This window comes from Microtus oregoni, unplaced genomic scaffold (assembly GCF_018167655.1).
Source record: "Microtus oregoni isolate MIOR12 unplaced genomic scaffold, Mior012 000168F_ref0000490, whole genome shotgun sequence".
In the NCBI taxonomy this organism is placed as follows: Eukaryota; Metazoa; Chordata; class Mammalia; order Rodentia; family Cricetidae; genus Microtus; species Microtus oregoni.
In genome coordinates, this window is record NW_024544824.1 from 509,308 (window position 1) to 524,193 (window position 14,886).

General features: G+C 49.1%; 1 protein-coding gene across 1 annotated transcript; it reads left to right on the forward strand.

Annotated features, from left to right (window-relative positions):
* The first annotated feature begins 553 nt into the window (after window positions 1-553).
* LOC121445227 (myozenin-3-like) lies at window positions 554-11,805 on the forward strand. Its single transcript, XM_041647254.1, has 6 exons — window positions 554-614; window positions 6,843-6,997; window positions 7,884-7,931; window positions 8,030-8,183; window positions 8,460-8,616; window positions 11,637-11,805. Exons 1-6 carry the CDS (start codon window positions 554-556, stop codon window positions 11,803-11,805), a joined length of 744 nt encoding a protein of 247 aa, XP_041503188.1.
* Window positions 11,806-14,886: the final 3,081 nt, after the last annotated feature.

A 14,886-nucleotide genomic window follows, 5' to 3' on the forward strand; every position in this document is an offset into this window, starting at 1 on the left:
AATGTGTAAAGGGGCTATAGAGGGGGAGCTGGTAATGAGGTGGTTATACTGGCATTTACCAAAGGTAACTCTGTTGCCATAGAAGTAGCTCAAAGGTGTAGAGACAGGGGAGGATGTGATGGTTTTGCCTATATTGTTGGGCTAGCCTCAGGACCAAGTACCAGTGTGTAGACCCCAGGGTAGCCCTGACTTGATTCATGATGCCCCAACCTCTTCCAGCCTCCAGTTAGAGCTCTTAGGTCATGATGACAACCGTGCCTGATGCCCTAATTTCCCCACCCCTGAAGCCCCAGGCCTGGGGACAGGGCCCTAGGGAGAAGCCCTTAAAGAGAGTGATTTCCTAGAACACTGGCCTCTGATTTGTGTGACCTTCTAAGCCCACAGTCTTCTCCTTCGTATACAGACCTCAAATGCCCTTCAACCCCTCTAGCCTTTGCTTGTAACTATGGTCAGCTCGGGGCTGGGACTGGGCGAAAAGGACTAAGAGGAGGTTTGGGGGGGCGGGCGGAAAGGAGGCTTCCTGAGCTATTTGTGGGAGTTTCTCCTCCACAGGATGATCCCCAAGGAACAGAAGGAGCCAGCGATGGCTGTCACAGGAGATCTTGCCGAGCCAGGTAAGGTAGACTCAGTCCTCTATGTTCCGAAGACTCCCCTTGACCTCAGGTTATGGCCATTCAGGCCTGCTGGTCTCAGGGCTGGCAAGCAAGTGACGGTTCCACAGTAATCTCTAGACGCCTCTCTGGAGTATGCCCTTGGGCTAGGATGCTTTCTGAGGCTTTTGTGGGAACTTACCCTTCTCCACAACAGCTGAGTAACCCCAACCACATCCTTGGTTCCAAGATCACCCTGTTCCCAGCTCTCTCTGAGGCCAAACTGAGCTCCAAGGACTCCCTTTGGTTCCAGATTCAGCCCAACTGTGGGTCTCACTGAAGCCTGGAGACAGGACAGGTAGCCCAGTTCCATTTTTTGTGTGTTGGGGCATGGGGAGACTGAAGGGAAGGTGGCTCAGCTGGCCTCAAACCATTTTACTAAGACATGGATCAACTTTATGAATAAGTCACCTAAGATCCATGCTTGGCGATTTTACAAGGCCACTTTGAGAAGTCCCATTATAAGCATGGAATTTATTAGAGCACTTCAAATAGTCTAAAAATTAGTTCAACTTAGTGGGGGGTTTCAAGCTTTTGTGTGACCTCAATGGCTCTGTGTTGCTGATTAAAATCCAGACCCACAGCATCACCTCCTGGGACTATGGTTTGGTGCAGCTGGCGCGGGGCCCACACTGTTGTCTTTTGGACTAATACCCAGATGACTGGCACGGACTTGGCAACAAAGACACTCTGATAAATGCTCCCGAGCTCCTTTGCTGCTCAGTCTTGGTCAGAGACTGACAGATTCAACACTTGTGTCGTGTGACTTACAATTTATTTTTAGAAATATATATTTTTTTGAGACAGGGTCCCATATATCTCAGGATGGTCTCAAACTTGCTATATTGCTGACAATGACCTTTGAGAGTGCAATGTGGTAGGGGTGGGCAGGAGCAGGTAGATGAGTGGGTATGTGTATGTGTATGCGTGTGTATATGTGTATGTATGTGTGTGTGTGTGTGTGTGTACGTGTGCACACACATATGCACAAAAAAAGCCAGGAGAAGACGTTGGTTGTCCTGGTTTATCGTTTTCAACCTTAATCTTTGACCCAGGGTCTCCCACTGAGCCTGGAACTAGACTGACTAGCTAGCAGGCCCACAGGACCCTTGGTCTCTGTCCTCTAGCGGTGCTGGGGTTTAAGGAGTGCAGCTTCTCATACGGGTACTGGGATTTGAACTCAGAGCCTCATGTTTATACATGCTCTTACTGAATGAGCCATCTTTCCAGCCTCCAGTCTGGCTTTATGTGGCACTGGGAATCAAACTTAGAGCCTAGTACATTTAAGCAAACACTAACAACTGAACTGTAACCTCTGCCTTGTATGGCTTTATATGTGAGTTAGTCTTTTAACCTACCTTGTGTGTTCTTGTCTCTTTTTGTTGTCATGGGATTCCCCCCCCCCCCCTTTTGGGTGCTGAAGATCAAACTTAGGGCTTCATGTATGCTAGACAAGCATGCAGTGTAACATTGACTCACACTGCCAGACACATCCTCCATGACTTTGCATGCTTGTATATGCAAACTGTGAAGTATTGATGCTTAAACTGGAGGAGCCATGCAGCTGAATTCTATGTCTCTTGTCCCTGACATTAATTACAGACCCCCCAACTATCAACAAACATAATTTATACCAGACATGATTATTGCTATGACATGTATTAGCTATCTTTTGTTGCTATAATGAGAACCAGTGACAAAGGCAGCTTGTAGAAGGAAGAGTTTGTTGGGACTTACAGCTCCAGAGGGAGAATCCATAATGGATGGAAGGTACAGCAGCAGGCAGCAGGAGCAGGAAGCCCAGAGATCACATCTTCGACCACAAGCAGAAAGCAGAGAGAAAGCACTGGAAGCGGGGTGATGCTACGCTCTCTCACAGTCAGCCCTCAGGTGACACAGTCCTTCAGCAGACTCTGTTTCCTCAAGTTTTCATAGCCACCCTACACAGTGCCACCAGCTAGGGATCAGGGATTTAAATAGTGAACATGAAACCATCACAGACACTAATGCCATTTTCAAGTTAAAGCAGCCATTGAAAAGCAATAGCAATCACTGGGCAGTGGTGGCATACCTCGTTAATTCCAGCACTTGGGAGGCAGTGCAGGCAGAATTCTGAGTTCGAGGCCAGCCTGGTCTACAGAGCAAGTTCCAAGGCAGCCAGGGCTACACAAGGAAACCCTGTCTCAATCCTACCCCTCAAAAAAAGCAATAGCAATCAAAGCACTTACCATTATTTCTGGATGCTATGGGATAGACACTGTGCTAGAAGCTTTTATGTATTAAGCTACCTGAGCATCACAACAGCCTGAAGTTGCATATTATCATTCCGGCTCTACAAAACAGAAGCAGGGCTCACAGGGGCCAGGTGGTCCTGGTTGGTAGGTAGCAAAGCTGAGACTTGACTGTTGGTCTCTCTGTCCCAAGATCTGCTGCTTCTATTGTGCTTTTGTAAATAACACATCCAGTTAAAATATCCAGACAAGTGGCCAGAGAAATGCTCAGTTGGTTAAAAGCTTTGTCAGCTCTTCCAGAGGACTGGGGTTCAGTTCCCAGAATCCATTTGGGGGCTCACAACTGTTTATAACGCCAGTTCTAGGCCATCTGACACTCTCTTCCTACCTCTGTGGGTATTGTATGCATGTGGGGCAGACATACATTCAGGCAAAACACTCAAAAAATAATTGTTTTTTTTTGTTTTTAACAATTCGAACAAAACAGCACATGAATGCGTTTGAAAGTTCTTCCTAATGAAACGACTTGAATACGCTAACCACTGTCCGCATCCTGGTGTGGATTCTTCTGTTCACCATTTTTATATGCACATGTACATGGACCATGTTCGCCAGGGTCTTTCTTTTTTCTTAGCAGCAGACCACAGGTTTCTTTCCATCCTCGCATGATTTCTCTTGCTGCATTCCCTCCGCCAGCTTCCAAAGCACATCATTGTTTGCAATGTGTCCTATTTATCCAACCAGTTCATCATGGTGGTCCCAAAGTGTGCCTTAGGTGAGACCTTTGAAAGAAGAGTCGGGGTGCTCTTGTGCACCGGAAGGACTGACTGAGGATACAGCTTGGTATAGTCACTGTTGACAGTGACAATAGGGACAAGGGGGATGGTTCAGTGGGTGAAAAGTACTTCCATGCAAGAAGGGAGATCAGAGTCCCAATCCCTAGTATTCATGTAAAATTCATTGAGCATGGCTGCAGGTTCCTGTAACCCTAGCATCAGGAGGCAGAGACAGGAGGGGCCATGCAGCATCAGGAACAGAGACAGGAGGAGGGGACACGCAGCATTAGGAGGCAAAAGTATGTGACACTTCCCTGAAGAGCATGACACCTCCTCTATCTCCAGTTCCTACAACCAGAGGAAGAAAAGTGACATTCCCTGTTTGTCACAAAAAATAATTAGCACATTGAATAGAATCAGCAGTAATGATTTAGTGCCATCTAAGAACTAGTCTGTATTTAGATTTCTTAAATTTAATACTTTTTAAAGTTTTAAAGCTGGACGGTGGTGGCACGCGCCTTTAATCCCAGCACTCGGGAGGCAGAGGCAGGCAAAACTCGGAGTTCTAGGCAAAGAGTGGTCTACAGATTGAGTTTCAGAACAGTCAAGGCTACACAGAAAAATGCTGTCTCAAAAAAAGGTTTTTAAAAAAGATTTATTTATTTGTATTTTATGTGCATTAGTGTTTTTTGCCTGCATGTATGAGTAGCACATTCATGCAGTTCTTGTATGGCCAGAAGAAGGTGTTAGATGCCCCCAACCACCACCCAGGAACTGGAATTACAGATGATTGAGAGCTACCTTTAGGGTGTCGGGAGTTGAACCTGGGTCCTCTGCAAGAGCAGTTAGTGTTCTTAAATGCTGGGCCATCTCTCCAGCCCCCATTTGTAGTTTTAATCAGGACCCAAGAGAAGGCGCGTGCTTCTTATTTGGTTGCCATGTCTCTTTAAAATGTAATCTAAAACAGCCCCTCTCCTTTTCTTTCTTTTTCCATCTCCTTCTCTTGTTTGAAGAAACCAGACAGCTGCACAGCTGCCCTCCCCGAACATCCTACGTCCTTTTTCTGGCTCATTGCCCCCTTGTTCCACTGTCAGTTTTCTCTTGGGTCCTCTCCAGTCACACTTTCACAGCCAAATGCTCTATGGTCACTGCTCCAGGGGAGATCATCAATGACCCCAACTTGTTAACTCTGATGGTCACTCTTCACCTCTCATCTGGTTTGATATCTTTCAGGATATGGTTGCCAGGTACGTCCTCTCTGCAGTTCCTCCTTGCTGCCCCACCCCCCAGGTTTCAAGGGCATTTTTCTACTCCACCAAAATTGGACGAAGTTGTTGGCTTTCTAGATCTGTTTTGCTTTCTCCCTGACCTCATCCAGTTTCCCCAGCTCAAAATGTCATTTATATTCACCTGACACAGGAGGCTCTATGTTTGATTTTATTCTGTGTGTAGGTGTGTAGTGTGTGTGTGTGTGTGTGTGTGTGTGTGTGTGTGTGTGTGTGTTTCCTGTGCTGGAGGAGATTGGCGCCAGGGTTCTACATGCTGGGCAAGTGCTCTACCACTGAACGACACCTCCACCCTCTGTATCAGATGTTGAAGATTGGCTATGTTAGCTAAGCTGCCTGCATAGAATCCTTTCCCACTATCATCCGTAGCATGCCATCACCATGTCTTCCAAGAGGCTTCCTTTGTTGGTTAAATATATACTTTTGCTCTCAGGGAGGCACAGGCAATGGGGATGGGACCCAAACACTTAAGGATAGTCAGCGGCCCCGAAAATCCTCTAAGTGGGTTAGTGATTGATTCTAACCAACTCAGGGAGAGAAGGGTCTATTTGTTTATATGTCTTGATCCGAGTCTGTCATGGAGGAAAATCAGGGCAGGAATGTGGAGGCAAGAACAGGAAACTCATGGAGGAATGCCATTTACCGGCTTGCTCTTCATGGCTTGCACAGACTGCTTTCTTACACCACTGCATCCACCTGCTCAGGGTTGGGATCACCCACAGGGGGCTGGGTCCTCCAACCTCAACCAAGAAAATGTCCCACAGATTTTCCTACAGGCTAATCTAATGTAGGAATTTTCTCCATTGAGGTTCCCTCTTCCCTGATGACCCCCTTTGTGTCAGGTGGACAAAACGACCCAACAGCACAAATGTATTCACTTGGAAAAAGGGAACTCTTTGGTAAATCACATCACAAAGCACTTTTGCTATAGTGATTGAAAGGGTTTTACAGTGGGGCATACATTTCTGGGTGGGAGAGAGTGGCATTTTTCTTTCCTTATATCTATACTTTATAACTTTCTTGAAAACCTATGCTGTTTTTTTAAAATATTTATTTATTTATTATGTATACAATATTCTATCTGTGTGTATGTCTGCAGGCCAGAAGAGGGCACCAGACCTCATTACAGATGGTTGTGAGCCACCATGTGGTTGCTGGGAATTGAACTCAGGACCTTTGGAAGAGCAGGCAATGCTCTTAACCACTGAGCCATCTCTCCAGCCCCTATGCTGTTTTAATAATGTTGAAAGACAATTTTTAAAACTAAAACAACCAAGGTGGATTTGGTGGTATATATGTCTATAATGTCAGCACTCAAGAGATGGAGGTCAGTGAAGATCAGCATTCAAGGTCATCCTCACCTAAATAGCAAGTTTGAAGCCAGCCTGGGCTATGTGAGACCCTGTCTCCAAAACCCAAAATAAATATAATTAAATCAGCAAAATTTAAAGAATGTGTCTCAAGCCAAATTCTCATCTTCCCCACAACCATCTCCTTCATCCCCCCATCTTGGTGAATGGCTGCTCCATCCTCCCAGTGGCTCTGGTCAAGTCTTCCCTTTCTTTTACTGTTTCTTATTGTGGTTCCCTTAAACAACAACAAAACATATCAAAACAAAAAACCTTAGAGTCTCATCCTTTCTCACTACTAATATAGACAAAGAGGTGCAAAGGAAATCAGTGGAGTAAGTATAAATGGCCAAGAACTTCTAAAACAGCATTGAGCATCATTAAGCCTGTGCCCACCAATCGCTGAGGCGCCTTCTAACCCGCAGATGGCAAACACCCAAAGAACAATGATGCCCAGTGCTGGCAAGTGTGAGGCTTGGTGCTGCCCAGGAGTAATGGCAGGGCTGCCTTGAGGTCAGACAGTAAGAGCCCCCTCTGACCTCTTCCACAGTCCCTTCACTGGACCTGGGGAAGAAGCTGAGTGTGCCTCAGGATCTGATGATAGAGGAGCTGTCTCTCCGCAACAACCCGGGATCCCTCCTCTTTCAGAAGAGGCAGCGCCGGGTGCAGAAGTTTACCTTTGAGCTTTCAGAAAGTTTGCAGAGTGTGAGTAAAGCTATCGTTTGTTCTTAGGTTTGAAACGCAGAAGGAGAAGGCCGTAGAACTGGCTGACAAAGAGACAAAGTTAAGAATAAGGGGTATGGTTGGTTAAGTGCCTGCCTAGCGTGCAAGAAGCTCTGGGTTCCATCCATCCCCAGAAACACACAAAACCAGCGTGCTACACACCTGTAATCCTGGCATCTGGGAGGTGGAAGCAGGAGATCAGGGTTTCAAGACTGTCCTTGGCTACAGAGCAAGTTCAAACCCAACCTGGGCTACATAAGTAATCCTACCTCAAAATACAACAAAAGAATGGTTTGCTGGTGGCGGGTAATTTTGGAAAATACTAAACAAGTCTGGGGCATTTCTCCCTTTATCACTCAATTTCTGGACCTTACTGGAGTGGGGAAGAGGGAGGAGGAGAGAGATGGCAAGATGGCCACCTTTGTCAGGTGCCTGAGATAGTGCTTGCTAAGAAAGGGCTCTACAGGTATAAGGAAAATAAGTCACCATTATCATACCATGAGTATACCATTACCACCCACCACCAACACCGGCACCATCACCACTACAACTGTGACCATCACCCCCCACCACCAACATCACCACCATCACTGCCCCCCCCACTGCTACCACAGTCACCCCCACCACTACAGCCACCACCCTCAGGAGGGAACTGAGGCTCAAGAGTGTTTTATTCTGACTAGATTTACACTAGCAATGAGTGCTACCGATATTTCAGCATCACAGGCATTGGGTCATCCCTGTAAACCATCTACATTCCCAAGCTCCCCTCCCCACCCCACACCCTCCACATTCCTCAGGTGGTGGTAGTAAAATCCTGGTCTCTTGCTTAGCAGAGCATCCCTACCTGTTTATTTCCCCCCAACAGATCCTGGCGGGAAGTGCCCGAGGGAAAGTGGCTGGCAGAGCAGCGCAGGTGAGGAGTGACCCCTTTCCCAAGGGACAGCTACGGGAAGGGACGGGCGACCAAAGAGCGGCTGGCCTTGGCTTCTGAGTGCTCGCCCCTGTGCTCAGGTTCTCAATGGCCCGGAGGAGCAGAACCACCGCTTGGAGCAGAACCACGGCTCGGAGCTCCACGTTTCCCAGGGGTCACCGGGGGACCCCAGGACTGCCCACCCGGGAGTGACTGGTGTTGAGTCGGTCCGTAGTCCAAGTGCCCTGGCACCAGGTGAGCTGCTGCCCTGTGTCCTGGGGCACCGATGGCTCAAAGAATCGCAACAAATTCCCCAGGTTAGTTACACAGCGAATCCCTTTCTCAGGGCAGGCTGAATCCCACTGTTGCAGCCCTCCCGGCGTCCTGGGATGGGGAGGCTCACGTACCCCACCCCTACCTCCGCTCTCTTGACTCCTCTTCCCTGCCCTGGCTTTTCTCGCCCGCGGGGTAGGAGTGGGGGTGATGGTGGAGCCCTGGCAGTGCCTGTCACCAGCGCCACTCCACCCACAGGCTATGCAGAACCGCTGAAGGGCATCCCGCCTGAGAAGTTCAACCACACCGCCATCCCCAAAGGCTACAGTTGTCCATGGCAGGAGTTCGTCAGCTACCGAGACTACCCGAGTGGCAGCATCACCCCCATTGTTCGCGACTATCGCAACTTCAACAAGTAAAGCCAGGCTGCGTGGGACGTAAAGGGTGGGGAGGCCGAGTACTTTTTTGCTTACTAGCTGTAACCCCAGCACGTTACAGATATTTACTGAGATCTTGCTAGAACACTGCTTCACCCCTATTAGGTGTTCAATAAGTGTACGTGTGTGTGTGTGTGTGTGTGTGTGTGTGTGTGTGTGTAAGGTGAACATGTCGCACCTCCGTTACATGTTGCTGCAAGTACCAGATTCCCCTCATTCTATAAAGACCACACTCGGGCATATGAACAGCCTGCTCAGCACAGAAGACCCCAGAGGAAGGGGCAGCCCTGGGTGTGCACATCAAGTCCTAGAAGTCTGGGTTGTCTTGCTCTCCACTCAGCTCTGAAATGGACATCCAAACTCAAACTCTGTCCTTCTCTGGGGACACCTCCAGATCTCACCGGTTCTGGGCTTATCCTGCTTTTCTTTTCCCCAGTAGTATGGAAAAGGCCTAGAAGGTGGCTTTGAGGCCGTGGAAAGTGGAAAATAGCATGAGTTGGGGGCCGCTGAGGAAGTGGCCCATACGGTTTAGTGCGTGACCTTAATGCATACTTAGATGCAGACTCCAGACCTGGCTGTGCGGCCTTGGACAAGTAACTTAACCTCTCTGCACCTCTGTTGTTCCACCCGTAAAATGCAGCATTCCCCAGTACACACGCTGCTGTGGGGATAACGTGAGAGGTCCTAGTACATAGGCTGCTGTGGGGATAACGTGAGAGGTCCTAGTACATAGGCTGCTGTGGAGATAACGTGAGAGGTCCTAGCCGAAGGTTCTGTGGGACGACGAGCCAGCTGCTTTTAGGGCTGCGACTGCAATTGCTGCTTACAGGCAGAAATGATGGGGAAAGCGGATGGGAGAATGAGGCAGAAACGGGAGGAACTCCGCCCTGGGAGCCTGCAAGAAGAGCGGCAGATCGGCAGTCCCAGATGGCGGCGGATCTGCAGAGGGGCACCAGCTGGTTGTCTTTTCTGTCTCGATGCTGCTTCTGAATGTGGTCCTCTGATCTGGGCAGCTCTAAATGAGAACAAGAAGGCTTCAGAGAGCCGGGCAGCCAGTCAGCAGTCTTGGTACCTGCTGAGACCACACAGGAAGATTGTCTGAGAGACAGGCACTGTGTGGGAGGGCCTAGGGAGAGAAAGGATGGAAGGATGGGGTCCTTGAGAATACACAGTAGAGAGGGACTTGGCCGCTCTAAACAGCTGACTAGGTAAGGAGGGCACTGGTTGGAGGACCGGGCAGATGGGTGTGAGAGCCTTAGCTCTCTACCAAGCAGAATTGCTGTCCCTCCGAGGTCCTCACTGCTACCGGACCACAGCAGGCTCAGTCTTGGCAGCTAGCTTCCCGACTGGCTGATTTGGATGTATGCCTCACTCCCGTGTCTCAGAATGGCAGCTGAGGTACATTCCTAGCAGCGGGAGCAACTGAGGTGGCAGGGGAGGAATAGCTCTCTAGTGGACAGGCAGGGCCCAGGCCAGGACTCTGGACTCCCAGTCATGGCCGTGAAGCCTGCTGGGCTCAGACATTGCCCAGCCTGCCCCAGAAAGGGTTTAGTTGTTGCTGGCGAAGCTTGGGTAGCCTAGCAGTAGGACTGCCCTGGCAGGATCCCCGACTCTAGCCAAGGTTTGCAATTCCACCCAGAGGCGAACCTAGTCCCCCTTGCCGGGGAACTACAAGAATACTGCTTTCTGTATTCTTTTGTTGTTGTTTGAGATAGGGTTTCTCTGTGTAGTCCTGGCTGTGCTGGAACTCACTCTGTAGACCATGCTGGCTTCAAACTCAGAAATCCACCTGTCTTTGCCTCCTGAATGCTGGGATTAAAGGCGTGCGTCACCCCTGCCTGGCATGTATTTCTTAAAATAAAAATGACCATGGGTGCAATTGAGGGATTGAGCACTTGCCTAGCATGCATGAGGCCCCATGAGCAATACCTAGGACTGCTCTCTCCAGCAGAAGGCTTAAAATACATACAGCATTAGGCAGCTGTGAATGAGAAAAGAGGAGAAGGAAACATGGTTTCCCCGGGTTTCTGCACCAGATAAATGAAAAAAATAGAATAAAAAAAGGACAGGAAAGGAGCATAGCTGCTCCTAGGTGCGGTGGGGAAAGTTTACTGCAGACATGAGGGAGAACATAGGGACAGACGCACGGACATCTGGGAGAGTTCCGGGTGAACATGACTCTCAAGTAAAGACAGGATCTCTTTGTTGGCCACTCTCCGACCCGATTCCTTTGCAGTGGTAACACTGGTGGTTGTCAGGATGCCCTGCTGTGTATATGAATACTTTCATTTTGTAGCGTGCCTTTTTTTCACTCACCACTGTGCTTTTGGAACCCATCTCTCCCATACAGACGATTCCCTTTCCCTTGAGTTTCTGCGTGTCGCTGGCTCGTGCCCCTACATCAGAGGGTGCGGGGCTACTTCCCGCTTGTTCATGCCTTGCTGTCTGCTTCTTCACGCGAGCATGCAGGAGCCTCCCCCAGCCATATGCTTAGAAACAGAGTTGCTGGGTGACAGTTTACATATTTTCAGGTTAAAAACGATTATGCTAATTTGTCCTCGGAGGCAAAAGCACCGATTTACCCACAAGCCAAAGCAGCAGATGATGTGAGCTCGTCCCTGCCTCTTCCTTAGCTTTAGCATTCTCGCCCTCAGCAGCTTGTGTGGGGGAGAAGGGCTGAGCTCTGCTTGTCACTGGCATTTTGCTCCTTCTTGAAGTCAGCTGTCCTCTGGGTTGCGGGTATTTTGTCGTAATGGAAAGTGAGAAAGAGAAATCCACCTTCCAGTGTTGTTCCCTTCTGGCACTGACTGGAGGGGAGCCTAGAACTTTGCCCAGGCCACTTCTAGAAACTTCTCGCTTACTTCAACAAGGACCAGTTAATGATAGTATAGATCTTTGCTGCCTAGAAGGGGAAACCGAGGCCTCAAGAGAGGCTGGGTGTGAGCACATGTGTTACCCCTCTTTCACACAGCCCATCTTTCCTGTTTCTCTTTTCCAGGACCCCAGTGCCATTTGGAGGACCCCATGTTGGGGAGACTGTTTTCCAAGCAGGCCTCCCTTTTGCCCCGGAGCCATTCAGTGGCTTGGAACTCCTCCGCCTCAGACCGAGTTTCAACAGGGTTGCTCAGGGCTGGGTCCGGAAGCTCCCTGAGTCTGAGGAGCTGTAGCTTCATCCTGAAGCTCCAAATCCCTGGGCTCCCATCATGTTCATCTTAACTCCTGCTTGCTTTCTTATCTTTCTCCTTTCTTTCCTTCCCTTTTTCTTTTTTCTTAGTTTTCTCCCCGTCCTCTCTTTGAGACAGGATCACGCCCTGTAGCCTAGATTGGCCTGGAACTTAACGTGTAGCCCAGGCTGGTCTTGCCTCAGCTTCTAAGCACTAGGATTACAAAGTGAGCATGCCAGACTGACTTCATTCACACAGTGAACATCATTAAATATAGCACTTCAAAGGTCACTGGGTTCCTTAGTCCTCAAAGCAGATATGCATCAAACCATTGGATCTAATGTGGATTCAGGACCTGCTCTAGACTCACAGCCTCAGATCTGCCTGTGATAGGTGTTAGTATCAAGCCCTCCAGGTGGCCTGTGTAAGTTGCCTATGGAGTGTCTCCAGGAAGCTATACCCAAGCCTGTTCTGCCTGGTCCCAGCAGCTGTCACTCACCTGATGACAGAAGGCTCAGGAGTAGGCCATCTATATGTGGGCTGTTCCATTAGGAAGGAGCAACTTGGGAATGCAGCTGTTTGTAGGATGTTTGTTTAACACGCACAGAGTCCTGGGTTTGATCCCTAGCACCACATAAACCAGGCATAGTGGGTATGCCTGAAATCACTTGGGAGATAGAGGTAGGACTGAAAGTCTGGGTCATCCTTGAGTGAATTTTTAAGGCCAGTCTGGGCTACATAAGACTCTAGCTTTACAACAAACAAAAACAAAACAAAAACAAAAATGTTGTAACTAAGGCTGGCTATGAACTGTAGCCGAGGACAACCTTGAACTCCTGATACTTCTGCCTCCCTCTCCCAAGTGTTGGTTAGCCGATGTGCACCCGATGACTTTCCACTGACACAGCTGGCTCTCGTCTGCACATGTTCTCAGTATATCTGAAACATCTGTTCCGTGCTAGACAGTGGCAGGCCAAGGTCTTGAGAGGATATGATAGGGACGAGATCTGTAAGGCAGTTGAATCCTGACAGCTGAGAGCAAAGGGTCATGGAACAGAAGAACCCTGGGTGGGTAGGTGGGATTCCAGAAACTTCCCAGAGGACTTGAACCAGATCTCAGAGAAGGAATGGGAGCCCACCAAGGAAAGGAGTGATGAGAGGGTGCTTTTTGGCATGTGTTGAGGTGGGAATTGAAGAGGTAAGGTGTTCTGGAGACGGGAGAGGCTGTGATGGAGTGAGACAGCGGCTCTATTGTGTAAAGGAAGAAAAGGCTAGTAATGGCCTCACTGGTTGCTGTGTGGGGCCCTGGAGCGAGGCTGGAGAGCAGAAGTCTACAAGGGGCAAGGCTTAGAAGAGGAGGGAAGAAAAAAAGGGGCTCAGCCAGTGACACCCTTTACAGAACAGACACAAAGTGGAACTTACACCTTCCCATCCTCCCTGCTGAACAGATCCTAGTTTAAGCGATGAGGGTGCCTGATAGCAATGTGTGAAAGGGTCTTGGTGGTTCTCTCCATACTGTCCTACAGATGTGGATATCCAGTCTCTAAAGGGAAATGAGTTGTCTGGAGCAGAGTAGGGTGGAGGAATCAGGGCCCATCAAGGATTCCACCCATTTCTCTGGCCGAGTTGATGCCTACTCATTCTGGAACATTGTGGAACAGTGTCGCGTCTTGTGATTTAGAGTTTAAGTGATTGTGGGGATTGGGGGCACCCCATTAGATGGGCCTTGATTTACTCTGAGTGGCATGAACTTGGGGAAGCCATTTCCCACGGAGCCTCTGCTTCTTTATCTCTAAGGCAAAGACAAGTGTAGGTCTTCTGCAGGGCTTGGGAGCACAATACAGGACAGTCCCAGGGCCCGCTCCTATTGGATGCCATTTATAAAGGCAGGCTGTGCGGATGCAGGGTTCCAGGTCAGTGTGAAGCTGAGTGTGTAAGGTCCCCTCCAGCAGGAACCCCTAGCCAGGCTGTACTTTTCTTTGCTCTGTGGAGTTTTCCTCCCTTTCCTGATTCCAGGGAACCAGTAGCCTGAATCTTGAAATTCCTTGTAGTTGGTGTTTTTCTTAGATTTGGGACTGTCACTCAAAGCCAAGTTTCCATAATCTATAGACCACCTGGAAAGGAGGAGGACTTTGCTTGTTTGTGAGGCTCCCTGGAAGGAAACCTGACAGTGCAGAAGAGACCCTAGGAGGGCAGGAGCTTGTACTCTAAAGCAGGTTCTTATCCCTTCTTCTGTCAATCTTGCTACTTAATATGACCACTGTCTGTTCAGTATGGCCCCTCCCATGCACACCCATGTACTTAATATGACCACTGTCTGTTCAGTATGGCCCCTCCCATGCACACCCATGTACTTAATATGACCACTGTCTGTTCAGTATGGCCCCTCTGATGGAGGAAGGTCATTGGCTAATAAAGAAACTGCCTTGGCCCATTTTATTGGTTAGGACGTAGGTAGGTGGAGTAAACAGAACAGAATGCTGGGAGGAAGAGGAAGTGAGCTCAGAGACTCCACAGCTCTCTCGGGAGCAGACGCCTCAGAGAGAGACGCCATGCCCCACTCCCGGGATGAAGCTCCGACCCAGGATGGACATAGGCTAGAATCTTCCCGGTAAGACCGGTTCTCACAGATTATTAGAGATGGGTTGATCGGGATGTGAGAATTAGCCTGTAAGTGCTAGAGCTAAAGGGCCAAGCAGTGTTTAAATGAATACAGTTTGTGTGTTGTTATTTCGGGGCATAAGCTAGCTGGGCAGGCGGCCTGGGTGTTGGGGACGCAGCCCCGCCGCCATCCTTATTACTTCATATGGCGCCCACGTGGACAACTGCTTCCACATAAAGCCTGAGACAGCTTGGGAAGTAATTCTAGAACAAAATGAAAGCATTGTGCCAGGTTTCTTGGTAGCAGCAATTTCTTGGTTCTACTCTGCTTGCTAGAGGCAAGCAAGCGCCTCATCTAAGAGAGGCTTCCTGACTCAGTTTTAGCTGCAAAGCCTGCAGCTCATTAAGAGGTCCTGCCACAAAACACTTAAACGGTGTTGACGAAAAGCTGAACGCATGCTTTTCGGTTTTCAGCCGTAGCAG

Bases quoted from the DNA above. Each gene is read 5' to 3' on its own strand.
- LOC121445227 (XM_041647254.1), top strand. From the start codon at position 554: ATGATCCCCAAGGAACAGAAGGAGCCAGCGATGGCTGTCACAGGAGAT. The intron at 615-6,842 runs GTAAGGTAGACT...CCTCTTCCACAG, and splicing joins AGGAGATCTTGCCGAGCCAG to TCCCTTCACTGGACCTGGGG. The intron at 6,998-7,883 runs GTGAGTAAAGCT...TCCCCCCAACAG, and splicing joins TTTCAGAAAGTTTGCAGAGT to ATCCTGGCGGGAAGTGCCCG.